At 48.8% G+C, this 26,737-nt stretch overlaps 2 protein-coding genes and 1 long non-coding RNA gene across 6 annotated transcripts; all 3 read right to left on the bottom strand.

The window, feature by feature from the left end:
- Positions 1-321: 321 nt before the first annotated feature.
- Positions 322-5,891, bottom strand: LOC141567612 (uncharacterized). Its single transcript, XR_012490413.1, has 4 exons — positions 5,493-5,891; positions 3,690-3,765; positions 2,857-2,972; positions 322-2,760 (listed from the first exon to the last, which is right to left on the bottom strand). It is a non-coding gene; the product is annotated as an uncharacterized LOC141567612 (long non-coding RNA).
- Positions 5,892-7,178: 1,287 nt separating this feature from the next.
- On the bottom strand, positions 7,179-15,468 carry LOC109452513 (kallikrein-5). Of its 2 annotated transcripts, XM_074315579.1 has the most exons (7): positions 15,342-15,420; positions 15,195-15,245; positions 14,997-15,080; positions 13,292-13,553; positions 12,275-12,531; positions 12,011-12,144; positions 7,179-8,382 (listed from the first exon to the last, which is right to left on the bottom strand). In XM_074315579.1, exons 2-7 carry the CDS (start codon positions 15,208-15,210, stop codon positions 8,227-8,229), a joined length of 909 nt encoding a protein of 302 aa, XP_074171680.1. In that variant the 5' UTR covers positions 15,211-15,245; positions 15,342-15,420; the 3' UTR covers positions 7,179-8,226. The 2 variants fall into 2 exon arrangements, with proteins under 2 accessions (XP_074171680.1, XP_019597027.2); XM_019741468.2 differs by lacking the exon at positions 15,195-15,245 and having other exon boundaries at positions 15,342-15,468.
- Positions 15,469-19,510: 4,042 nt separating this feature from the next.
- Positions 19,511-26,510, bottom strand: LOC109452487 (kallikrein-6). Of its 3 annotated transcripts, none has more exons than XM_019741440.2 (7): positions 26,356-26,510; positions 25,557-25,704; positions 25,078-25,125; positions 24,573-24,729; positions 22,380-22,627; positions 21,094-21,230; positions 19,511-20,211 (listed from the first exon to the last, which is right to left on the bottom strand). In XM_019741440.2, exons 3-7 carry the CDS (start codon positions 25,121-25,123, stop codon positions 20,056-20,058), a joined length of 744 nt encoding a protein of 247 aa, XP_019596999.2. In that variant the 5' UTR covers positions 25,124-25,125; positions 25,557-25,704; positions 26,356-26,510; the 3' UTR covers positions 19,511-20,055. The 3 variants fall into 3 exon arrangements, with proteins under 3 accessions (XP_019596999.2, XP_074171691.1, XP_019597000.2); XM_074315590.1 differs by having other exon boundaries at positions 25,557-25,665; XM_019741441.2 differs by lacking the exon at positions 25,557-25,704 and having other exon boundaries at positions 26,356-26,486.
- Positions 26,511-26,737: the final 227 nt, after the last annotated feature.

The following is a 26,737-nucleotide window of genomic DNA, read 5'->3' as shown; positions in this document are numbered from 1 at the left end:
TCATAAGTATTTGTTGAATGAATGAATGAATGAATGAATATCCAGAGGACAGCAGCTTGGGCTAAACTGGTGGCAGTACAGATGGACAGAATGCAGCCATCACGACTCAACCGGACACATGTCTGATTCCCACCCTCAACACTTTTGTTATGAACAGTTTTCAAACAGAAAAGTTAAAAGAAATGTACAGTAAACAGCCATATACTCACTACCTATTTTCTATACTCGCTTTGTCCTGTGTCTGTTGACCTTTCATCCATGTATCTTATTTTTGATGCATTTCCTATTAAGTCACAGACATGAGTCCACTTCATCCTAAGCTCTCAAACACATGTCATTTTAATTGTTATGTATGTCAGTATAACTCAAACTTCATGTCTCTTTTTGTTGAGGTGAAATTCCTGTACAATGAAATGCACAGAACCGAAGCTGTAGCTTTCAGTGTGCATCGACAACTGCACATGTGTATAACCCAAACCCCGACCAGTATGCAGAACATTTACCATCACCCCAGAAAGTTCTCTCATGCCACTTCCCCGTCAGTCCCTGCCCCCACCCCAAGAGGCAAGCAGCTTTCTGATTTCTTTCCACCGTAGATTACTTTGGCTTGTTCTGGAGTGTCATATAAGTGGAGACATAAGCGTATACTCTTTGCGTAAGGGTTCTTTCATCTTGAGGTTCACTTACGTAGCTGCAATTTCTTCCTTTTCATTGCTAAGGAATAGCCCATTATTTGAAAAACAACAGTTTATCCTTTCTCCTGTTGATGGACACCTCGGGCTATTACAAATAAAGCTGCTATGAACACATGTGTAAAAATCTTTTTGTGTACATGTGCTTTCTTTTCTCTTGGAGAAATACCGACAAGTGGGCTCTCTGGGCATGCTGTTCAGTATTTTAAGAAACTGCCAGACCTTTTTCCAAAGTGGTCATACCTCGTTACACTTCCCCTAATAATCTCTGGGAGTTCTGGTAGTTCTACATCTCTGCTACCTTTTTTTTCTTTTTTTAAAAGATTTTATTGGGGAAGGGGAACAGGACTTCATTGGGGAACAGTGTGTACTTCCAGGACTTTTTTCCAAGTCAAGTTGTTGTCCTTTCAATCTTAGTTGTGGACGGCGCAGCTCAGCTCCAGGTCCAGTTGCCGTTGCTAGTTGCAGGGGGCACAGCCCACCATCCCTAGCAGGAGTCGAACTGGCAACCTTGTGGTTGAGAGGATGCGCTCCAACCAACTCAGGTGAGCCATCCGAGAGCTCACCTGCAGCTCAGCTCAAGGTGCCATGTTCAATCTTAGTTACAGGGGGTGCTGCCCACCATCCCTTGTGGGACTCGAGGAATTGAACTGGCAACCTTGTGGTTGAGAGCCCTCACTCCAACCAACAACTGAGCCATCCGGGAGGCAGCTCAGCTCAAGGTGCCATGTTCAATCTTAGTTGCAGGGGACCGAGCCCACCATCCCTTGTGGGATTCGAGGAGTTGAACCAGCAACCTTGTGGTTGAGAGCCCACTGGCCCAGGTGGGAATTGAACCGGCAGCCTTCGGAGTTAGGAGCACAGAGCTCCAACCACCTGAGCCACTGGGCCGGCCCTCTGTTACCTTTTGGGGTTTGGGAATTGTAAAAACTTTTTTAGCCATTCTGATGAGTGTTTAGTAGAGTCTGACTGTGGTTTTAAGTTGCATTTCTCTCATGACTAGCGATGCTGAGCATCTTTTCATGTGCTTATTGGACATTTGCATATCTTCTGTTGCAAAATAGACCGATGTTTAATCTTTTCCTCTAGAGGAAAGGGGTCTTGAGATAGTCTAATGTCTGTACCTAACTTACATAGATCAACCTTCTCATATGTATTAATTTCGCAGGGCTGCTGTAACAAAGTACCACACACGGGGTGGCTTAAAACAACAGAAGTTTATCCTCTTACAGTTCTGAGGCCAGAAGTCCAAAATCAAGGTGTCAGCAGGGCCTTAGTCCCTCTGAGACGCTTTCCTTGCATCTTCCCGCTTCCAGTGGTGGCTGTGAATCCTTGCCATCCCTCAGTCTGCAGCTGCATCACTCCAATCGCCACCTCCGTTTTCACATGGCCTTCTCCCCTGTGTGTCTGTCTTCGGTCGTCTTCCCTCTTCTTATAAAGACACCAGCCATATTAGAATAAGGGTCCACCCTACTCCGGTATGACCTCATTGGAACTAATTGCATCTGCAATTACCCTATTTCCAAATTAGGTCACATTCTGAGGTCCTGAGGAGTAAGAGCTCCACATATATTTTGGGGGACACAATTTAACCTGTAATACTACAGATTCAGTAGCCTGACCCTTAAATTATGTCCAGGCTCCATCGGGGAATCAGTGATGCCTTCTGAAAGTGGTAGAACATTTTTTCAGCACTAAGTGTGGGGCAGGCACCATGCATGCGGTGGAATTGACATCTCAGCCTTACAGGTGAGGAGTTTGACCCATCCAGGGGTGGAAGGTCAAGCAACTTGCCCACAGTTGGCCTGGGGACAGAGCTGTGAAACTCCAGAAGTCTTGCCACGTGCATGGCTTTCCCAGGCCATTGCTTCAATGGACCTCGAGGTGGCGGCGTAGAGCAAATGGTGAATTCAAACACCTGGCGTTTAAAATTTGTTCTTCCTGGGGCACATCTCAGTCTTGAACATGCACACGGATCGCCGGGGTAGCTTGTGAAAATGCAACTCCTGACTCAGTTGGTATGAGGAGGCGCCAAGAGTGTGCGCTTCTGACGAGTTCCCAGGAGATGCTGATGGGGCACAAAGGCTGTCTTTTAATGTTCCTAATCATCACAGAAATGCCGGTTTGTACACGCCCCATCCTGTGCCGGGCTCGGTGCCCTTACCTTTATGTGCATTCTCTCCTTTTAATGGTCACAGCAGACCTATGAGGTAGCCCCGTGTAAACAGAACAGGAAACAGACCAGATTTCAATCCAGCCAGGCTAGTGCTGGGATCACCTCTGTAGTACAAAACAGACATTGTCCATGGGGGATGGGGGTGGGGTGTGGGGTGGGGGAAGAGTCTGGAACCGGAGGGAGTGTGAGATCAAGGGTCAGCAATAGAATCCACCCCTTTCTAGACTGCTCTCCTGAAAACTCTCACCACAGGACTCCTCTCTCTCTTTCTCTCTCTCTCTCTCTCTCTCTCTCCCCTTCCTCTTCCTCCCCTTCCTCTCCCTCCCCACAGCCGTATCACTTTTCCTGAGCTCTGGCCCTGTGCCCCTATGTTTGCTTCTGTTGGCTCCAGCGCACTGTGTTTTCAGGCAAAGGCTCAGGACTCCCGCTCTTTAGAGTCGCATCCCAGCTCTGCCATGTGCCAGCTGCAGAAATTGAGCCAAGTCCACCCACCCTCGCTGCCCATTGACTTATTGAGAGCCTCCTTCCTGAGGCTGCTGTCAGAACCTGGAGAGCCACATGCAGTGGCTCTGGCACCCAATAAAGGGTGGCTGTCGTCATTGTTATGATTATTACTAATAAAAGGTAACCCACAGCCGGCCTCTCTGTAGCCAACAATTAGATACTGATCTGGTGTGAGGCATGCATGGGGAAAACCCTCCCACTAACAAAAATGGGGCCACTCCCTGACCTCGGTTTCTGGCCAGGATCAACCATCCCCAGAGCAAGGACACCAGGGGGAGGATGCACCAGCTTTCTGAGCCACACCCGATGACACTTACCACCTTCAGTCGTGGCCTCTTTGTGGTCCTGAGCCAACTCTGCAATTCAGGGGGGTACGCGAGAAGCAGCCACAGTCTGCTTAGATTAAGCAGTGATTTCACAAGTCAGGGATATAAAATAGTATCCGACGGTGGCCACAGGGAATGGCACCACACACACACACACACACACACACACACACACGCACGCCAGCACACGCACGCACACACGGTCTCCCCACCCTGTAAGGGCACAGTCCTTGAAAGGTGTGGTTTGACAACTTTACAAGCTTATTTTTTCACTCTTTTCAGACCTTAGAGACACAGGTTGCATGTCATACGTGTCATCACTAGTTTATACAGAATCCTTCTTTTCTTTAGCCTCCCTCCCTCCTTGCCTTCCTTCTCGTCCCTCTTTCCTTCTTCTCACCCTCCCTCAGTCTCACAAAATGTGTAGTGTGGTTCTTATAAGGCTGTAACTTTAATGAATGTACTTGGCAATGGATTATGTATCTGCTATTCTACGTCACTTTTCAAACAGCACCGTGTTTTTAAGACCCTTCATGTGGCGATGTTCATGCACCTGCCCCATTGTATCCAACAACCCTCCCAGGTATGGAGACTCGATGGCTGCCAGCTCCCCGCTACCACAAGGGACAGTGTAAGGCACATCCTCGTACGTGTCCCCTTGTGTGTGTAACAAATTTTTTGCGGGTGTATAGCCATGAGAGAAATTGCTGAGTTATAGGGTGTGTGTATATTTAATTTGATGAAATAATGGCAGATCCTCCCTCAGGATTGGAGACACCACACTCCCCTGAGCAGCACCTAAACATCCTAATGTCTGTATGTCCCTGAACCATACTTGAATTCTCCAACCTTCTAATTATTTCCAGCCTAATTGGTGCAAAGTGATATCTCCTTGCTGTTCCAATTTACATTTCTCTGATAACTAATGAATTTGAGTAGCCCCTCATGTACATGTTAGCTTTCGGAATTCTGCTTCTGCAAAGTCTTCATATACTCTACCCATTTTCCCATAGGGTCTCTCTTTTCTTCTTATTAGTTCACAGGTGCTTCTTGCATCTCATAGGTTTTAGTCCCTTGTGCATTTTGGATTTTACAAACGACTTCTCCCACACTGACAAATGTCTATTAATGGTCCATCTTACCCTCCTTTAAACCCAAACTTTAAATCTTGACATAATCAAGCTAATCAATGTTTTGTCTTATGACCTGTGCTTTTGAAGTCTTAAGAAGTCATCCCCTGTCTCAGAGATTCAGCTATTTTCCTAGATTTTCTTCTACTAACTTTATAATGTATCTTTCACATGTTGGTCTTTAATGCATCTGGAGTCTACCTTCACGTGTGCTGTTAGATAGGAATCCAGGTTTATTTTTCTCCACACAGTGGGTCAGTTTTCCCTACACCATCTACTAAGCATACCATCTTTCCCCCATTAATTTGGGTTGGTATTTTGTCATGTGTTATATAGATTATATAAAGTACTAAGTTCTCACAGGTCTCTACCTGAACTTTTTCTTCTGTGTCACTGATCCATCTGTCTGTTCTTGCAGTAACACCACACTTATTTTTCACACATTAATTTTGTTGTGTAGTATGTCTTAATATCTAGTAGGGCAAGACATTTATTTCTTGCCCCACCACAGCCCTGTTCTCCTCACCACTTGCATCACCATGCAGGAAATACACGGATCCTCTCCACCCTTGATGGAATCTATTTACAGATATCTGTGCCCTCATGGCTTTAAAGGTGGCCTCTGCAGTGGAAAAGACAGACAGGAAGTGAAAGTCAAACTTACCCAGGAAAATTTGCACAATGTCTTAGCTGAGCTTTGAGTTCCCAGAAACTTCATTTCCCCATCGTCGTCTCTGTGTCGGCGCACTGAAAACCAACTGCAGTAGCCCGGACCCTTGAGGTTTTGTTCTGCCTGTTTCAAGCTCAGATATTGGAAGTCCATGCCTGGAGCACATGCTTAAGCAAGTCACCAAGAGTGCAAGCTTCTTCTTGCTTCTTCTGCTCCCATCTTTAATCTGTGGCTTTTAGCCTCAGGATGCAAAGTGGCTGATTCATTTCTGGGCTCTCACATTCCAGGTGAGAAGAAGAGGGAAGATCCAAACATATGCCCTCCTTTTTATCAGCAAAACAAAAACTTCCCAGGAAAACCCAGCCCCTAGGTTTCAGCTTGTATCTTACTGCTTAGAACCGGATCACATGGCTGCCCAGATGGAAGGTGAGCATCTTTATTCAGATCACGTGCCACCCTGAGCAATAGTTGGGCCGGGATTGTAATGCAGTGGAAAAACTGATGACGGCGTCTCAATTATCCCCAGCTTGCCCTGTGCTGAGTCAGACTCGTTCACAATACACCAGCCTGCTGCCCCGCATAGCTGCCTTCCATGTCCTGCTCTCCTGGGAGCTTAAACTTAACTAGGATGCATCCGGGCTCTGTCATCCGGAGGAAGAAGCATAGGGGACTCACACTCACTTCTTCTCCCACACTTTTTATCATAATTTTAGCAAATGTTATGTGAGCACATTACGTTTATTTATTTATTTATTTATTTTTATTTCGGGAAGGGGAACAGGACTTTATTGGGGAACAGTGTGTACTTCCAGGCCTTTTTCCAAGTCAAGTTGTTGTCCTTTCAGTCTTAGTTGTGGAGGATGCAGCTCAGCTCCAGGTCCAGTTGCCGTTGTTAGTTACAGGGGGCACAGCCCACCATCCCTTGCGGGAGTTGAACTGGCAACCTTGTGGTTAAGAGCCCTCACTCCAACCAACTGAGCCATCTGGCACTGGCCCATGTGGGAATCGAACTGGCAGCCTTTGGCGTTAGGAGCACGGAGCTCCAACCGCCTGAGCCACCGGGCCAGCCCGAGCACATTGCTTTTAATCTTTTAATACAGTCGAAGAAACTATGCAAATGTCCAGTCACAGCAAAAATGGGTAAATAAATTAGAGTACGTTTACATAATAGTATATTGTGCAGCAACGAGAATGAGATGTTTACAGCTATAGACAAAAATCTGAATGTTGAGCAAAACAAGCCAAGTGCAAGATAATGTGCTGTGGGATTTTATTTACATACATTTATTATATTCCTGTAACTCTATCTAAACACATAAGTATATATTTCTTTATACAAAGCATAACTAAACTGTTTTTGTCTGCTCAGGGAATTTTCAAGGCTGGTCTCTGTTTGTGTTTGATTTTAACAGGTACCTGGGATACACCCCAGCCCATCCCAGGCCCAGAGCCTTTGCACTGGTCCTTCTGCGTCAGGAACACCCAGATAGTCACGGGGCTAGTCCCTTTTCATCCTGTAGGTCTCGGCTCAAATGCCACCTCCTCAGAGATGTATTCCTTTCCTACTGTGTTAGTGTCCCCTGGCTGCTGTAACAAATCACCACAAACTTAGAGGCTTAAAACAACACAAGTTTATTCTCTTACAGTTCTAGAGACTAGAAGTCCAAAATGGGTGTCAGTGGGCTACAATCGAGGCATTGACGGGCAAGGCTGGCTCCTTCTGGAGGCTCCAGAGGAGAATCCATTTCTGTGCTCTTTCCAGCTCCCACAGGCCACCTACATTTCTAGGCTCATGACCCCTTCCTTCATCTTCAAAACCGGCAGTTTGCCCAATCTCTCTGTCATCCTGAGCCCACTGCTTCCTTCCTATGAGGATCCCTGGGATTATAACAGCCCCAACCACGTAATGCAGAATAATCCCTCCATCTCAACATCCTCAATTCAATCACACCTGCAAACTCCCTTGGGCCACGTGAGGTCACACTCACATGTTCCAGGGATCAGGATGTGGACGTCTTTTTTTTGGGGGGGGACACGGGGAGGGGTGTCTGTTACACTGCCCTCCACAGCCTCTGTGATCATTCAGTATAAACAGCCCCCTTAACCCCACATTCTTTCTCTTTCCTCACGCTCTATTCTCGTTTTATTCATATCACTTACATACTTAGTGCAGCATACAATGTATTTGTTTATGTCTTTATTGTCTGTTCCCTGACTAGAACGTGAGTTCTACCAGGGGCAGGACTTTTTTCTCTGTTTTGCCCGTTGCAGTGTCCCCAGGCTCTGGAACCGTTCCTGGCACAGAATAGCCAGCCACTTGATCCATATTTGTGAAGAAAATGAAAAGCAGCTTGAGTGGACCTGTTTCTTGCAACTGAAATAACCTCATAGAGCACACACAGTAGTGTAGAGGGGAGAAGTGACTTGTTCCCAGCTGCCCAGCCATCTAGTGACTGGGGCGGGGAGGAGACCACACATGAAGCCCACTTCTCCTTGGATGCTTTATTTCTGGCCATCCTGGGAAATGTCCCCAGGATCCAACTGGAGATATGAGTTCAGTCCACTGTTAGGGAAGGGGGACCCTGATTCCAGGAGACTTGGGGGGCTAGAGGTTAAAATCCTCAGAATCCTTGGGAAGGAATGGGGGTCTGGAAGGAGTGTCAGGTCCCTGCAGGACTGGGGACTTGCAGTGGGTGGGGGACACTAGAATGCCGGGCCCTGGTATGACTCATGAGTTGGACTGGATGGTGTCATGGATCCACTTGGTGAACCGGCAGAGGTTGGTGTAGACGCCGGGTCTGTTGGGCTGAGCACAGGGAAAATCTCCCCAGGACACGAGGCCCTGTAGTTTGCCATTGCAGACCACGGGGCCCCCAGAATCACCCTGTGAGACAGAAAGGGAGGTACACAGAGAGGCAGAGGTGTGGGGAGGTGGAGGAGAGTGACACACAGATGAAGAAGGACCAGAACAGCAAGACACAGAGGCACAGAGGTGGCCAAAGTAGAGAGATGAAGAGACGGGGGGGTGGGGGTGGTCAGGGAGAGGGAGGGGGAGAGAGAGAGAGAGAGAGAGAGAGAGAGAGAGAGAGAGAGGAGAATATTAACATTTTACTCCATGTCCAACTTGTAGAAACCCTGTTTGTCCCTCGTTACCCAACCCCAGCCTCTTCTCTGTCACCCTCATTGCATGTCTCTATTTCTTTCCCTCTCCCCTCCAGCCTTTGAATACCATACTTCTCTCACTGGACACTCTTTCCTTTCCCTTCCTCACTCTTTGTCCATCCTTGATATCAATCCATCTTACTTAGACCTTACTTCTGCTGAGAGGCTGTTCTTAGCCCCTGAAAGAGAGTTTCTCAATCTGGGCACCTTTGACACTGGGCCGGATAATGCTTTGCTGTGAGAGGCTGTCCTGTGCATTTAGGATGTTTAGCAGCATTTCTGGATCTACACACTAGGTGCCAGTAACTGCCCTCCTTTCTCTCCAATCTCCCAGCCCCCGCACAGTTGTGGCAAAGAAAAATATCTCCAGGCCTTGCCACATGTCCCCTAGGGAGTGCAGAATTACTCCCAGTTAAGAACTCTGAATGAAGAGTGGCCTGGCTACCTGGCAGGCCTGACAAGTTCAACAGCTGAAAGTAACCACATAGGATGTTCCGGTCATAAAAAAATTCCTAACTGAGCAGGTCACTGCGGGAAGTCACGTCCTGAATTCTGTGTGACAGGTGAACTTTTACCTTGAGGGGGCCCTGTCCATTGTTTTTGTGCATCTGGAAGAACATACTTCAAATGTCAGAAAGATCTCTTCTCCAGTCCCGGAGATAAACACCCTGATACTGTGACGAGATGACCCCAACGTTCCTCACTGTTATCTTTTACCTGAATACTCACAAGTATTTATGTGAGATGTTAACTATGCTGCATCCACTGTGTAAAAGAAACATGTATCTCTCCATTTTACTATGTATCCAATACTAGAGATTTCCCTTCTTTGCTGTCCCCTGTCTCCTTAATCTACCACAATGGATTTCATGCAAACTTATGTCTTCTACGTTGATTCTAAGTGTATGAAATAAACTGCAAAACTGCTACTTCCTGGAGCATTTCCTCAATCCTTTGAGATTTTGCTTCCCTATCTGGCCTTCAGGCCTTGGCTCAAATAAACTCTTTAAACCTCTCATGAGGTCTGGAACTTCTTTCTTGGACAGAACTGGATTAATTTGGATTGCCAATCCTTAAGTCCCCTAGCTCCCTGTAATTACCCTGCTATAATAATGCCACTCTTTACTGTCATTTCTTACTTACGTTTAAGCAAAATATGAAAGACTACCCAGAGTGCTGGGATCAATTCTAAGGAATAGACCTGACTTCTTTCCCCATTAGCAGACACCATTTCAAGACAAAAGAGATTGGCTGCCCAGACCTCTAAATTCCAACTTTCTTGTGGCTTAATTTTTCTCACGATTTTTTTTTTTTTTTTAACATCCTGCAGAGTTTCTTTGGAGAGGCAGTTAATTAACTGCCCTCAGCCTCGGTTCCTTGTCTGTAAAACGGAGCTAATAATTACAACACTTAAATGAATTAATCAGCTGATGCATGTGAACTACGTAAAACAGTGTCCAGCAATTAGCTGCTATCATTATTATGCTATTAATATTAGTATTGTTGTTATTATTTCTTGTTTTTAGTGGCCTTGCCCAGACCACAGGCTGGTGTAAAAAAGCAACTTGGGTCTGCAAAAAACAAAACAACAGCAAAAACACAAGGTACTATACTTGGCTACAGAAAGGCTAAATGGTTTAAAATATTGGCATTCAAATGAGATGTACTTTCATTTCTTCTGATAAAAATCCTCCCCATCTCGCTATCCTGATGCATGTGCTTCCATTGTTAAGTGGGAACAGAGTTGAAATTGGGAGACCCGGGAAGCTGTTGCAACTGTCAAATTTGTAAAATTTGGGGGGTGGGGGGAGCATTTCACAGCCACCAGGATGGGACTGGAGTGCTATCTGAGCCCACAGCTTACTAAAGGCCAATATTACTCACCTGTACAACCTGCCAGCAGAGAGCTCGTTAGTTTACATTGCACTAGAACTCTTGGGGGCCTGAATACAGGGGAAGGGTCCTGATTGCTGTAACAGTTTAATTTTAATTTCTGTCATCTTCAATAGATATAGCTTCCATTAGAACACAGAGAAGCTCTACATTGGGGATCAAGAAATGTTATTGAACTTTGGCCCCTACCCATCTCTCTCGCCTCAACTTCCAGTGGCCCCCACTCCCCCAAACACTGACCCCAGACACACTGGCTTCTTTCTGTTCTTTGAATCAGCCAAACTCCTCCCTGCCTCAGGGCTTTTGCGCATGCTTTTCCTAACCTTTAACCTTTGCAAGGCTGGCTCCTTTGTGTCATTCAGTCTCTGCTCAAATACAACGTCTTTCAGGAGGTCCTCCCAACCACCGTTTTGAATAGTTGCCCCCCCCACGCCACTTGCCATCATAAAATTATGTTCTACTTTCTGCAAAGCCCTTACCACTCTCTGAAATTACTCTATTTATGCAGTTTCTTAGCCATAGGGTTTGTTTTTACCTTTCAGCCCTCCCAACAACTTTGTAATCAATCCTCTCTATAAGATATTCTCTCTCTTTTTGAAAATACCTAGCATAGGTTGCTGTTTGTCTTCCTCAAGACATTTTACTAGCACTTGTCAAAAAACTTTCATGCTACATATTTTTGTGGGAACAAGACACTGAACGGCTATATGCTTGACATTCACCCAAATAAATAGACAAAACTGTGATGTCTATTATGTGAAGGGTGCCCCTTAGATTTGATTTCTTTATGCAGTGCACAACCTGCCCAACCATACGGAACAGCCTTGAAATCTTCTTCTAGATCTGAGTTGTCTATTACAATAGCCACTAGCCACATGGGGCTGCTGAGCACTTGAAACACGGCTAGCCCAAATTAAGATATGCTGTCAGTGTAAAAATACAGACTGGTTTTCAAAAACTTATTATTAATAGCAAAAAAATGTAAAATAGCTCATTCATCATTGTTTTATATTATTTACGTTTTGAAGTGATGGTACTTGAGATACATTGGGTGAAATATGTACAATATATTAAAAATAGGTAATTTCACCTGTTTCTTTATTACTTTTTTAAAATGTTGCTACTAGCAAATTCAAAATCACATGCACGGCTCACATTATATTCCCATTGGACAGCACTGTTCCACAATATGAGCTCTGAGAGAACAGGGGTCCTAACTGATTTGGTCACCGCTGGAATCTGAGCACTTAGCCGGGTCTCAGGCTACATACTGTGTTTCCCCGAAAATAAGACCTACCCAGAAAATAAGCTCTAGCATGATTTTCAGGATGAGACGTCCTGAACGTAAGTCCTAATGCGTCTTTTGGAGCAAAAATTAATATAAGACCCAGTCTTATTTTCGGGGAAGCACGGTAGTTGTGTATCTGCTGAATGAATGGAGGCGTCTCGGTTCTCACCTGGCAGGAGTCTCTGCCGGCTTCGTCGCCGGCACAGAACATAGTGGCATCGATCTGCCTTGGGTAGGCCTCCCTGCACTTGCTGTCGCTGAGCACAGTGATGTTCAGGCACTGGAGGACCTTGGGGAAGTTAACTGTCAACAGAGACACACAAAGTAGGGCTGCAGTGAGTGGCAGGGAAGGGCGGGTGGGGCAGAGTGCTCAGAGGCACAGACGGGGAGAAGGCAGACATGGGCAGACATCAACAGGGAGCTGAACACTCACCATTGGGACTGCTCACTGTTCCCCAGCCAGATACCATGCAGCGGGTCCCAGCGACTGGACAATGGGAGGAGATGTTAATGGGCTTGACATTCTGAGTCTCAAGGATTCTTCTATTCAGTTTGACGAGCATAAGATCATTGGAGTGGCCGGGGTAGGAGTAGCCAGGGTGGGGGATGGATCTGACCCCCCGGAACAGCTGCTGGCCAGATTCATAATTGGGTGACAGGGAATAGTGGCCGAGACGGATTTTGAACAATCTGAGGAAGACAATGCAGGTCACCACCAACGCTGACCTCCACCCGATAGCCAATGCCAACGGCAGCCCCAAACCCAGTCCTAACCCTACTCCACCCCAGCCCCAACACCATCTTTGTCTCCAACCCCATACCTGTCCTAACCCCAGTCACAATTCAAACCCATCTGCATCCCACTCCCAACCCCAACCTGAATCTTTTCCGCACACAGAAAACACCAACATACGCATTCCTAAGGCCGGATCTCACCATCCTCAACATCAAATCTGACCACCTCCACCTCACCCATAACTCTAATCCTAACCCCATCCTCAATCCTATATCTATTCCCAATATCATCTCTATCCCAACTCTATCTTTATCTCCATCCATCCCAATCTCCACCTGTCTCCAACTCTATAGCCAACTCTAATTCTATCTCCATCCCAAACCATCAGCATATACAGGCCCATCTGCAACCTCAAACCCAACTCTAACCCCATCCGGAATCCCTTGCTCACCCCCAGCTCATCAACAGTATGTGTTCCTAACCCCAAATCCGACCCATCCCTAGCTCCCATCCCCTCCCGCAACGCCCTGCCCAACCTAATCAATCCCCACCCCCACTCTCCTCCACAACTCCATCCTTAATCCCATCCCCAACTCTACTGCCTCCTGCTCCCTCATCCTCAAACCATCTGCGCCAGGTCCTCACCTCTCTGCTCCCTCCCCACCCACCCTTCCCCTAGCCCCGTCCAGCTCTCCTCCTGGAGCCCCCACTCACTTCTTCCAGCAGTGGGCGGCGGTGAGCAGCCACTGCGGATTCACCAGCACGGCCCCACAGTAGAGCTGGTTGGGCTTCAGCAGCAGCGCGCCCTGCCAAGGCTCATCGTGCATCTGGCAGTTGGACCCATTGATGATGCGGCTGCCGCTGCTGTCATTCGCCCGGGGGTCGTCTGTGGCCTCCGCTCCAAGGTCCTGGGTGCTCCCAGAGGTCCCGGTGGTAGAGGGGTTGTTGCAGGAATCATCATTTGCAAGAACAGACGCTGGGTGCAAAAAAACGGGCAAGAAGGGGCTTGGCTGTGGAACTTGGACTCGGAGGTGGGTCTTAGACCAGCCAGTCTGATTTCTGAAGAGGGCCTATGTTGAGGAGGCGGGGCCAATGATTTTGGGGCGGGGCCAAGGGACTAGAAGAACTTGGAGAATATGTGTGAAACCGCTGAGAGGGAGCGAGGCTTAGAACTCATGGGCAGAGTTCAGCCTCAGGCGGTGAGACTGGACTCTGACTGGACTTTAAGATCATGGGAGTGGTTTGAGTAGGACCTGGGAGGGTAAAATTGGACATCGGGGGCGGAGCCAAGGCTCAGGGGGTGGAGCCTTGGGATGGGCCTGGTAGCAGCGCTTTAGGAGGTGGCAGAGCCTGAGATGTGGGAGGGGCTTGGAATCACTTGGGTAGGGCCAAGGCCAGGGTCATGTGGGGGTCATCTTATAAGGAGGCCCTAATTTGCGAGAGGAGGTGGGGGCTGGGCTCCAGGAGTTGAGGACGGGACAGTTGAAACCTGGTTCAAAGGGGGCGCATCACGGAGACTGAGCTTGACCGGTATGGGCCCAACCCAAAGGTCCCTGACTGTAGATGTAGTCTGGGCTTGAATGTGGTTGAGGCAAAGGGGCGGAGCCAGAGCTCATGGGTGGAGTGAGAGTTGTGGGGAGCAGAACCAGGAAGGGTGCTCTGCTCAAGGGGCCCAGTGGAAGGACAGGGGAGAGCTGCTTTTCTGCATTCTCAAACACAAGCGTGCCTCCTGAATGTCCTGCCAAGACTCTCCTCCCCTACACAAATCTACACAGACACAGATACTCTACTCCATCACCAGTTCCCCAGAGTTTGTTCACTCGTTTGTATTCTTACTAATGACCCAGAGAAGAGAAACTTTATGTACACACTCCAAGAAACATGCACACAACAGCTGTCACAGACAAGCACACACAGGGACACATGCATCGTCTCCAAAGGGGCTACATGCTCAGCCCTGTCTCATGGTCCACACACTTCCCAGATATACACAAGCAGGTGTGGCCTTACCTGGCACACACCCAGCATGGCACAGTGCAAGTTGCCTAGCATTGTCATCCACGCTCACACAGCCACTGTCTCATAGGGACAGTCACTTCTGCACACTCAGTCCACTGACGCGCGACAGACACTCCACACACAGCTGCACTGTCACACATACAACCCTCTACAAACAAGCGGTCACATAGTATACAGTCACCTGAATGTAGAGCCTCAAGCAGTCACACCTTCACAGATCTAGCCACACGAAGTCTCACACCCAGCCACAATCACACAATCACAAATATAGACATGGACTCACATTCCCCCAGTCCTGGAGCCAGTCACACTGTCCCCTGGGACAGGGACTCCAGTGCCACACAGCCACTCACAGCACCATGCACAGTTAGCTGTCATGCACACACAGGGTTCTGATTACCTGTCACCCCCAGAATCAGGACGGTGATCAGGGCACAGACCATCCACTTCCAAGAGGGTCCTGCTGTAGCCATGGCCACTGCACCTGGCAGGGGAGGGCAGAGGGTGGAGAGTCTCAAGTAATTCTGGGAACCTTTCCCCCCACTTCTTCCCCTACCGGATTCCCAGGGCAGGGAGGACCATCAGCGTCGAGTTGTACCTAGGGACAATAGCATTCAGGGGAGTCGACATCCAACGCCCTCCAGTTGGACTGAGGAGGGAGGACAGAGAGAGAGAGGGCTGCATCAGGGACCAGAGCCAGACACGGAGACACCTCTCCCTCCCTCTCCCCTTCCCCTGGTCTCACCTGCACACGTCCCCCAGGTAGGGGGTGGGGAGCCAGCTCCCAGCACAGCCGCAGACTTCTCAGGCCTGCGCCGTCCTGCCGCCACCTCCTCCTCGGCTCCGGGCGCCCGGCCTGGGTTATAACCACCCACTGCTCCCTGGGGCGCATTCCCGGGTAGTGAGGCGCCCTGTCGCCTTAGCAATCACTCCTCCTGCCTCCCCCCACCTCCGCCCCCAGAGCACCCCCCACCCAGGGCCAAAGGCCACACCCTACCTGCCTGGCCCGAGGATGGGGAGGGGTCTCCGCTCTGCGGCGCGCTTCTTGGCGCAAGGGTTTTTCTTTCTTTTCCGTGCCTTCGTTCTTTCCGCCTCTTTCGTCCCCCTCCTTTTCATCGTTCCATCCTTTGCGTCTGTTTTTCCAAACTCTTCTACCCTTCCTTCCTTCCCTCTGTTTTTGCTTCCCTCTGAAACTTTCCAAGGGTCTTTCAGTATAAGGCGCCCACTGAGTATTTCTTTTTGGGTCTCTCTCTCTCTCTCCCCCACGTAAGGATCCCTGTCTCTCTGTGTCTCTATCCCTCCCTCTCTGTCTTTCTGTGTCTCTACATCTTGCTCTTTATCTGTGTATCCTTATTCCTCTCTCTTTTAAATGGTTCTGAATATTTTATATGTCAAATATACCTTGGAATTCTCAAGTCTTTTATTTTTCTTAATTCCTTTCTGGTTTATTTTTAAAAACAGCTTTATTGAGGCATAATTGTGATACAATAAGCTGTGCATGGTTAATGTGTACAGTTTGACACACACACGTCCAGCCATCACCACAGTCAAGATAGTGAGCATATCCATTAACCCCAAAATTTCTTTGTGCCCCTCTATGTGTCTCTGTGATTCTCAATTAATCTCTTTTTCTACACCTCTGGGTGTCTGTAGCTTTCCTTTTCTGTTATCTCTCTTTTCTCTGTGACTGTCCTTCTCAACCTCACACTCTGTGTTTCTGTCTCTGTATCATTCTCCCCCCACCCCAGGCTCCTCTCACAGGCTCTGAGCATCTGTATCTCTGTTTCTTTCTGTCCCTCTAGCTCTCTCACCCTGCACTTTGGGTGGAGAAGTCTCAGGCCACTTTGTCAAGGGACACACCAACCTCTTCTCCTGCCCCTCCTGGGGCGGGGGCCACGAAGCAGAAACAGGCAGGGATCCTGTCTGGGGGCCCCGGAGGTGCTACGCCTGGCTGCACAGCCAGGCGTGGGTGAAAGAGTTGGGCAGGGCCACTTGTGGATGAGAAAAGAGGCCAAGAGGCCAGGCGGGATAGAGGGTGGGTGGCTCCTGGCCCTTTGGGAAGTGGGGCACTGGGTGGGGAATCCAAAAGGTGACTTCCCCCTCCTTGGTCCTGGGCCATCTGAGTCTGCCTCCCCTGACCTCTTCTCCATCCCACCTGTTCTTTCTGTCTGCCTCCAACTCTCTGCATCTGTCTCTAACTGTGACTGCAGGTCTCTGTCCCTACTAGGATATAAGAGCCAAACTCATCCCCCCCACAGCCCCCCATCTAACAGCTATTGTCTGAGCACGTTCTCAGTGAACAAAATGGACAAATGCCTGATGATGTGCCCTTGTGGGGGCCCTGTTCCTTAAAGGCAGACCCCGAGCTGTCCTGCTCACATCTGTTATCCAACACCTGTTGAATGAAGGTTTTAGAGCCCTTGAGGCTGGTTTTAGTGCCCAGAGGGAAACACCTTAAAAAATAAAATTCTGAGGTTTATTTTGATTATTGCAATGAATATTTCATGCATTAAAGTGAGAAATTCAGCAACCTAGCACTTTCTTAGTATTTTAGGTTTAGCTTACAAACCTTCTCATTCTAGGTATGTCTTAACTGTCAGTCACTTTTATAGATTCTTTATAATAATGTTTGGTCTAATTTTCAAAGTAAGTTAATTATCTTCAAACATCTGAAACTGCAGTTCTAAAACCAACACATTCAATCTCTTCTGGAAATCCTTCAATTTTTAGATAAACCTCCCAGCATTTAAACACATCTGTACATCTCTCTGTATCACACTTACAATTATGATCAATGTTACATTCTTTTAAGATCCCTAATGCTGGATAGAAACTTGGTATGACTCCAACTTAAAAATCACAGATCAACGACACATTTCAAGCTGAAGTGACAAGGCTGTCCCGATAATAAGTAAAATTCTCTTAGACATAGAAGCACCTTAAATACCAAATGTGCAAAGATTCTGCTTCAGAAAATATTCATGATAAGAATTGGGCCTTTAAACGTTTCTATGCTCATGAAACATATCAGAATTGAAAGGAGACTTTCACATAGCAGAGCAGTGAGGAACTCTGCTCTGGCACCAGTCCCCTGGCATTCAAATTCGGATTTGGTCACCTACTATCTGTGAGCCTCTGGGCAAACCATGGGTCTACTCTGTGCCTCAGTTTCCTTATCTGTAATTAGGAAACAAAAATTGTACCCAGCTCACAGGGTTGCTACGAAGATGAAATAATATACAAAACCCTTAGAACAGTGCCTGGCACGTGCGGTTTACCATCATCATCATCGTCACCCGTTACAGAACACGGTTCCCTCTCAATTAATTGTTGGTTTTGGTCTGGACAACCACTCATTGGGTCCTCTTGGTGACCCTGGGCATCGCTTGGCTCTGTTTCTCATCTGTAACTTCTAGAAGGAGTTGGTCAAAGCGAACCCAGTCCATTCACATGACTCACTATTTCCATGTACTCAAAGAAGTCAACCAATAAGGTAAATAAATAAATAAATAAATAAAATAACAATAGCAATAAAAAAAAAAAGAAGTCAACCACTCCCTCCCATCACATCCCTTTGATAACATTTCATATTTTCTTGGTTCTTTAGACATGAAAGTGTGATTTTTCTCCAACTCTAAAGAGCTTTGGAACCGAGGGACTCTGTTCTTTCCAACACTCCCTCTGTCTTGGGACCACTTCACTCTTCTGTCATAAAGTAATGGAGGATTGACTCTGACATCTGTTGTGATGCAGTCGCTCTGTTAATAACATCCAATTTCATTCTACTCCACCCGGATCAAAATAAGATTGCAATAAATATTAGTGGAACAAATAGATTATGGTCTCTGGTCGTCCCTCTGTTCCTAAATATTCCTCCACTCCTAACCCCAGCCCCCCATCTGGCCCTCTATTCCTTCCCTCTGGGGAGCCACCACGTGTCCTACTAGCCTCATTTTGTCTTCCTCAGAGATGGTACAGTGGGGGTTACAAGAGGAAAAGCCCCCTCTGAGGACAGGCTTGAGGTCTGGGGATAGAGGGGTGTACATCGATTTGGGGTCATGCATGGTGCATGTTAGTGGGACAACCCCAGAAAGCATGCAGAAGCCTGGGTCCTAACCCAACTCTGCCTGTCCACTCCCTTCATTTCTTTTGTGGCCTCTAGTCTCACCTCCTCGCTGGCCATTCACCCACCTCCAATGAACCCCAGCAAGATCTTTCTAATACCCAGATCTGGCCCTGTCCTTCCTTTTGTCAAGGCCCTCAGGATCAAGGCCATGTTCTTCTGCCTGGCGTTCAAGGCCCAGCACAATTTTCCATTGACCTATATTTCTAGCCACGTCACCCACTTGTGCCGCCTCAAACCCCAGCCCCCACCATCCTGAGTGAGTGATTTGCCATCTCTGGGGCACACCAGGTGTCACACCTCCAGCTTTTCTGCAGGTCATTCCCTTTATGAGAATGCCATCCACCCAAACTTATCCATATGGTAACTCACCTTCAGCCTCCCTTCTCCAGCCCTCCCAGCCTCAGCTCGGCCTTCTCCTGGCCTCTAGGCTCTCCCCTCTGGCCCATCCTGCACGTGGTCCCAGTGCTACTCCTGCCCCCAACCCTTCCGTGGCTCCCCATGGCCCTCAGGAGAAAGTCCCAGCCTCCCAACCTGGGGTCTGAGGTCAATGTGGTCCTGGCTATCCTTTCCCATCACTCCTACCCACACACTGTGGTCTCCCGACCCTCTCACCTCCCTGCTTTTGCCACTGAGGGGGGAGTTGAGGGGAGAGAGCCACCCCTGCGGGCTAGCACAAGGTGGAAGAGTCAAGGGTGTCTTCCTGGAGGGGAGAAGTCAAAATGGGCTGTTCAGGGGAACTAAGAATATCTGGGTTTCAGAGATGCAGAAAAGCAAAGTACTACCAACAATGAAATTCATGCTTTATTGAGCAAACATTTACATGTGCATGATTGAGCACGATTACAGCTGTTTCACATGTTCGAAACCTTGAATCTACCCAACAACAGGCACTGCCTGGTGAAGAATATACTCCTATTTTCCTTATGTTACAGATGGGAATCTACACAGTGAAGGAAGGCACTTCCCAGCGGTACATGGGTAGCAGGAGTCAGAGCTAGGATTCCAACTCAGGTGTCTCCAGATTTGTTGCCATGCCTCTGTAGGAAGACACCAAGACCCTGGAATAATCAAGGAAGGAGGGACGTTTGGAAGGGATTTTCCTGTATTCTCTTAGTGGTGGGGTAAGACCTCAACCCATTTCCCACTCACCCCCCATAATGTAAGGATGGGGCTGGGATAAAATCAGGGAGAATTTGTGCTGTTGTGTCATGGCATTTATTAAGCATTAAGTGTTGGATCTGGGCAGGTGCCGGGAAGGTAAGGTCTTGGTGAGATATATTCTAGAGCCAGCAAATGGGGATCGAGGTCAAGAGTTAGATGTCACATGTCAGAGTTAGTAGTAGTCCTGAATGATTTTTCGGATCCATGGGCCATATCTACAGACGTTGGTATAGACTCCTGGCTTCTCTTTGGATCCACAGGGGATGTTACCCCAAGAAACAAGGCCTCGGAGACGGTCTCCACACACCAGAGGACCCCCAGAATCGCCCTGTGGGAAAGAGGGAGAGAGTCATATACAGAAACACAGGGAGAGAAAGACAAAGAAACAGAAGGCGACACAGAGACATGTAGAGAAGGAAAGAGAGACATGCAGAGATGGAGAGAAATACTCAGGGACAGAGAGAGAGGCAGACAGACAGATGCAAAGTCACAGACAGGATACTGGAGAAAGACTGAGGGAGACTCAGAAACATAGAGAAACAGAGAGAACACCAAGATCCAGAGAGGCATAGAGAGAAAAAGAGAAAGAAAAGGATAAAGGTTAAGAACAGAACAGAGACTGAGAGGTGTGGAGAGACAGAGGGAGATCTGTATGCCCTTCCTTTTGATCCAGCTCACTGTGTATCCCTTTCTCTATCTTGGTCTCTTTTCCCCTCTTGGCTAGTCTTTGCAGGTCCTTTAATGCACTGCGGGTAAATTTTGGCACAAGCTGGAGAGACCCAATGGACGATGGTGGAGGAAACCCAAGTGAAAGGTATTTGGGAGTGGGGATGGAACTCCCTCTCTCTCCATCTAGGGTCCCCTCCTCTATGGCTTGGCCATGTCCAAGCAGGACTTGTGGGGGCTGTATTTGAAGGACAGTCCCCTCACACCATTTGCCTCCTACTGTGTCCCTGATTCTTGATCTCTCCATCTCCATCCTTGACTGCATTTCCTGTCTCTGTTGGCTGTCCTTGTATCTCTATCAGTAAACGATTGTGTCTCTGTGTCACATTGAGTCTCTCACCTTTTCATGTCTTGGCTTCTCTCCCAGCCTATCTTCGTACAGCTCTGTTTTGATCTGTATGTATCTCTCTCTTCCTGTTTCTATCTGTGTTTTTGTGTCTCTGTCCTTTGCTATGTAGCTGATGGGTCCCGTAATTGTCCTCACCTGGCAGGAATCCTTCCCGTACTTCTCATCTCCAGCGCACACCATGTTTTGGGTGATCTGGCCAGGGTAGGCACGCTCACATTCCTCATGTGTCACCAGGTGAATGTATGCACACTGGAGGGTGTTAGGAAAATCACCTGACAACAGAGAGGGATCAGGCTCACTTCACAACCCGCCCTTCCCATGTCCTCCCCAGCGATCCTCCAACCCCCGAAAGTTTTCCCTCCCTGATTGGTGCTTACTTCCCACTGGTTTCCTTCTTCCTATTTGTTGCACATTCTTAAAACCCATTTCCATTGGCCCTGACTCCTGACTGGTCCCTCTTTACGTCATTCTTTCCTCCCATTGGCTTGTGTTCCTCATTAGTCATCCCTTCTCCATGAGTCTTCACTTCCTGTTGGTTTTTCCTTTCTCCTAGGTCCTGCCTCCACATGTCTCTCTTCCATTGGTCCCACCTTCTTCAGTAGTTCCAGCTGACTTCTAGACTCTCTTCTATTAGTGGCCTCCTCTGTTGTACCCCTTCATCCTTCATTGGACCATTCTTGCCCATTGGTTCATCCTGACTGGTCACCACTTGATCATTACTCCTTTCCTATCTGGTCCCTTCTTTCCCCATTGGCTCTCCCTTCTAATTGGCCCTTCATCCAATGGCCCATGTCCCCTTTCCTAAATGCTGCTGCGCTCCCCCCACTGGCCCTACCCTTTCATTGGCCTTTCAGCCAATGGTCTACCTTTTTTTTTTGGCCCTTCACTTACAGGCCCATGTTCAATGGTTATTACTGGTCTATCAGACTTGTTTCTTCCTCTGGTCTTTCCTCTAGTGACTCCTATTGATTATCCATGTTTCCCCAATGGTCCCTCCCCTATTAGCTCTCTCTATCCACTCTCTCAATTCACATCCTTCAGTTGCCGCCCTTGCTTTACTGATCTCTCTTGTTTCATTAGACCCTCCTCCTTTCATCCCTTTTTGATCATAGTGCATCCTGATTGGTCCTTTTTGACAACTGGCCTCCTTCCTGATTAGTATCTCCCATTGATCCTTCCTCCTCATTGACCCTTCGTCTTATGACCCATCCTCCCATATCATTCACCCACTGGTCTACTTTCACTCATTGGCTCAACTCCCATATTTGTCTTCCCTCTCCAATGAACTTTCATCCATTGGTACACTGCCCCATTAGTCCTCACCATTGGACCACTTCCACCTTTGACCCTTCACCCTTTGGTCCACCTTCCCTGACCCATCACCCACTGGCCTGCTCCCCCATCGTCCTTGGCCTACTGACCGTTCGCTGTCTTGCCCCAGCCTAGGATGCGGCAGTTGGTGTGGTTTGCCGAGCAGTCTGTCTCCAGTCTCAGGGGCTGGATATATTCGGAGAGTCTGGCTGGCTGCTTCAGGCGTAATAACATGATGTCATTGTCATGGGTGGCAGCATTGTAGCCAGGGTGGGCCACAGCTCGGGCAACAGAATTCGCTATCTGGGAACTCTCTCTTTCTTTAATCTTGTGCTTCCCCAAGTAGACCTGAAGATTCCTGTGAAAGAGGAGGGCTGGGTCTCACTTGTAGCCCTTGTGCTGCAGCTGAGACTCCATATATGGCTGTGGTGGGAGGTGGGGTAGCCTGGTGAACCACAAACCATTTGGCCTGTGTGGTCCCTTCAGTCTTCCCAGCTCAGTAAATGACAAGTCCATCCTTCCAGAATAACCTTGGACCTATTCTTGACTCTTTATTTCATGCCTCATATCAAAGCTGTCCAGAAATCCTTTTGTCTCTCTGATGTATCCAGAATCTGACCACCTCTCACCTTCCCCTTTGCTACATCTTGGTCTGAGCCACCTCTCTGGACCCCTTGCTTGTGCCTTTGGCCCCCTGTAGTGCATCCTCCACAAAGCAGCCAGAGATATTTTGACCACATAAGTCGGTCCTGTCATTCCTCTGCTCAGAATTCTCCCATGACTCTCATCTCACTCAGAGTAAAAGCCAAAGCGTTCACTATGGACCACAAGGTCCTGCCCATTACCTCTGAGACATCTCCTCCCACACTTTTCCTCTCTCCTTCTGCTCCAGTCACACTGGTTTCCCTGCCTTTCCTTGAACACAATAGTCATCCTTTCACCCCAGGGCCTTTGCACTGGCTGTTTCCTCTGCCAGCAACTTTTTTTTTTAAAAAAACTACTCTTTTTTAAAAAAACAACACTACTGTTTTTTTTTTGTTTTGTTTTTTTTTTTTTTTAAAAAACAACTCTGCCAGCAACTGTTTTTTTGTTTTTTAAAAACAACTCTACTCTTTTTTAAAACAACTCTACTCTCTCTCTCTCTCTCTTTTTTTTTAAACAACTCTACTCTTTTATTCCTTATCGACATTAAAATACAGTATCGTCCAGCCGGTCATGCAGTAAGAGGCCTTGGAGTTTGCATATGGATAATACTTCTGAAATAGTCCACAGTCCTCTCTCTCCTCCTGTTGCCACTGTCACTGCCATGGTCCCAGCCTCTATTCTCAGAAGGGTCAGTCTGAAACGTCTCCTTCTCTAATCTATTCTCTACACTGTTTTCAGAGTTGTCTATCCAAAACCCAGACCCGGAGAAGGCGTTCCTTGCCTGTAGACCTGGAATAGCTTCCCATTGACTGAAGGATGGAGGAGGAAGCATTTCAAGACAGCAGTTATATTAGTGGCCAATGGCTCACTGGTTACAGCTGATGGCCATCCAATCACAGTTGATGGCCATTTACTACCTGAGCCAGCACCTTTCCATGTGAGGGCGAGAGCCTGGAAACTGCACTCCTGGCTCTGTCCCTTCACCTGCCCTTATCCAAACTGCTTCTCTTTCCCTCTCCTCTGACTCAGAGAAAGACAACCAAACACCCAGTGTTCAAGTCAAATACTTGGAGGTCAGCCCTGCTTGCTCTTTTTCCCTCCCATCCCACGTCACCACGTCCTGCTGGCTCAGTCTCAAAATACCTCCCAAGGTTTTTAACTTCCATACATCCCCACTGCTAACATCCTGGACCAAACCATCCTTTCATGGCACTGGATGATGGCTACAGCGTCCACATGCATCCCTTCATCTCCTCTCGCCCAGGCCACTTTCCACATGGTAGCCGGAGTGCTCTTAAAAATGTAAATCAGATCTTGCGGCTTCCCACATTAAAACTCTCCAGTGGCTTCCCACTGCACTTAGAATTAAATCCATTGCTCCATCTCTCCCTACAGGTCCTTGTGCAATCTGATTCCCCAATGAGAAGTTCAGTTCATGAAAGCAGCAATTGCTCTTGTTTTCACTTCTGGATCCCCAGGGCTCCAAACAGAGCCTGGTACATATTTAGTACTCAGTTAAATATTGGCCGGATGAACCTGGTTATCAGATGTCCTCACACTGGGACAGGGGGCTGCGTGTGTCACTTCCTGCATGAAGTCTGCAAGACACTGGAAGGGTCAAATTGCAACCAGTCCCCGTTCACGGTGTGGAAACTCACGGTTTTTTGCAGTGGGCAGCAGTGAGGACCCACAGTGGGTGAATGAGGACCCCTCCGCAGAGCAAGTGCCCTGAGGTGTAGAGGGCAGCTTGGTAGGGGTGAGACAGCTGCTCGCAGGGTCCGCCGTGCAGCACCTTTTCCTTCTGCTCTGCCCCGACTGTGGGAGGGAGCATCAGGGTCAGAAAGGAGGTCTGCAGACAACAGGTGCATCCCTGGGCTGATGCCAGTTCCGTCTTAATCATCAACATCATCTCCGTCCCTACACCCAAACTTATCCATCCCATCCATGCCAGCCCCACCCTCAAGCTCTTCGCCATCTTCACACTCACCTCCCACCCCCTTCCCTGTCTGCATCCCCTATTTCTCACCCAGCCCCCACTTCTTCCTCATTCCAAACCACTCCACCTCCACACTCATTTGGATCCCCACCCCCATTCCCAGTCTGTGTCCCAGCAGCAACCCCCACCTGCCCCCAAACCTCCCCATCCGTTCCTTGTCTTCCCACCTGCAGCAATCAGAATCAGTACTGCAGTCAGGGTCTTCATGGCCATTCCTGGGAGGGGAAGCCAAATGCACCATCAGTCCCTGTCTCAGACCCCACCACACCCACCCCCTTCTGTGTCCTCCCCATGTCCTCCTTCCTGGCTGGCCATGCTCTCAGATCCTTTGCTTCTGTCCTTCATTAGGCCTCCTGATATCTTGTCTCCTACACCCCTGTCTCCCATCTGAGGGTCCCATGAAGGCAGGTGTCAGTGAGAAGCCAGGAGCACATCTGCTGGTCCCAGGTGCTGCTCACAGCGCATTCTCATTAAATCTTTCTCCTCCTCTCCGCTAGAGTTTGGCTGCCTAGTAACAGGAAGGGTTGGCCAGGGTGGCCTCCGACGTTCTTGTCTCCCAATGCGTTTTCCTCAGCACCTTGGCTCTGGGCTCACCTGTCCACTCATCCCCCACACCTGTAGGTTCTGGGGTGCAGTATGGTCTTACCTGTGGGAGGGCCACTGCCTACTGGCCCAGGGGTTCTTGGGTTGGGGGCAGGGACAGCACGTGTCACAGGCAGACAGACAAGGAGGCAGAGAGTCAGAAACACAGGGAGCTGAGGGGAGAAAAGGGGCTCAGAAAGGAGAGAGGACTTCTGCGGATGAAAGCGAGAGAGAGGCAGAGAGAGAGAGAGCAGACAATGTAAGGGCTGCAAGGCCCAGGTCTTCAAGGTCTGCCTGACACACACCCCTGGCCTCCTGGCCTCCCTGGAAGAGGCTAGTCCTGTCCCCAGATGCTCCTGGTTCTTCCTTTTAACCCGTGCTCCCCAGGTCCCTGAGGCAGGAGGCTGCCCCGCCCTTTTCCTCCTCACTCAGACCTCCCACACACATTCCTCCAGCTCCCACAGATCTGCTCCTCCTGACCCCTGACCCCAGTTCAGGGAGGGGAGCACTGGTCCATAAGTGCACTGGGGGTCTGAGGGAAGAGGGGCCGGGGGCCTGGACTCCTGGGTCTGAGGGAGGAGGGTCTGGGGGCCTGGACTCCTGGGTCTGAGGGAGGAGGGGCTGGGGGCCTGGACTCCTGGGTCTGAGGGAGGGAAAGATGGGAGCTTGCCCTTCGCAGTCCCTAGACTTTTAGGTCCCTGAGCAAGAAAGTGTCTGAGGACACAAATATGGGCCTCCCAGGTAAGCAAGGAGTGGCCCTGGCCTCTAGGAACCCCACCACTGTCTGTCGGGGCTCGGGACCCGCATTCCCCGGGCCTGGGAACCAGGCTGCAGGGTTGAGGGGGTTGGGCTGATTCACGCACCTGCTGTAAGTCCCTCTGTGGGTGCTGACGACCTCCTTGTCCCCACGAGAGAGTGAGCCAACTAGTGAGAAAGCGTGTGTCACCAAGCTGGCACCCGACCCTGCCCCGGGCTGGGGCGCAGGCCCGGGCACTGTGGGGAAAGGGCCCGGAACAATCAGGCTTTGTCCGCCCCGGCACCTAGTGCCCTGCTCCTGGCAGCTCCATTTCTCAATCTCTCTTCCAAGCAGGCGGGTGACAGGCGGCTGTGTCAATAGCTTCTCTCTGTCATTGTCTGACAGTTCTCTTGCTGTCTTTTGATTGTCCACCCATCTCTGCCCAGATATCAGGACTTCTGACACTCCTGGGCCGCCTTCCTCCAAGTCTGCCCACTTCTGAGCTCTGT

The sequence above is a fragment of the Rhinolophus sinicus genome, linkage group LG11, assembly GCF_036562045.2.
Source record: "Rhinolophus sinicus isolate RSC01 linkage group LG11, ASM3656204v1, whole genome shotgun sequence".
In the NCBI taxonomy this organism is placed as follows: domain Eukaryota; kingdom Metazoa; phylum Chordata; class Mammalia; order Chiroptera; family Rhinolophidae; genus Rhinolophus; species Rhinolophus sinicus.
The sequence above is the reverse complement of the archived record's forward strand: the minus strand, read 5'-3'. Positions and strand labels throughout refer to the sequence as shown.

What these genes read in the sequence shown, in the direction of transcription:
- LOC109452513 (XM_074315579.1), bottom strand. An exon ending in GCCGCCCACTGCTGGAAGAA is followed by an intron (nt 12,532 to 13,291) that starts GTGAGTGGGGGC and finishes TGTCTTCCTCAG; the next exon opens with ATTGTTCAAAATCCGTCTCG. An exon ending in AACAGTGAGCAGTCCCAATG is followed by an intron (nt 12,145 to 12,274) that starts GTGAGTGTTCAG and finishes CTCTGTTGACAG; the next exon opens with TTAACTTCCCCAAGGTCCTC.
- LOC109452487 (XM_019741440.2), bottom strand. Translation starts at nt 25,123, where the DNA reads ATGGCCATGAAGACCCTGACTGCAGTACTGATTCTGATTGCTGCAG. An exon ending in GCTGCCCACTGCAAAAAACC is followed by an intron (nt 22,628 to 24,572) that starts GTGAGTTTCCAC and finishes CCTCTTTCACAG; the next exon opens with GAATCTTCAGGTCTACTTGG. An exon ending in ACGGGAAGGATTCCTGCCAG is followed by an intron (nt 20,212 to 21,093) that starts GTGAGGACAATT and finishes TCTTTCCCACAG; the next exon opens with GGCGATTCTGGGGGTCCTCT.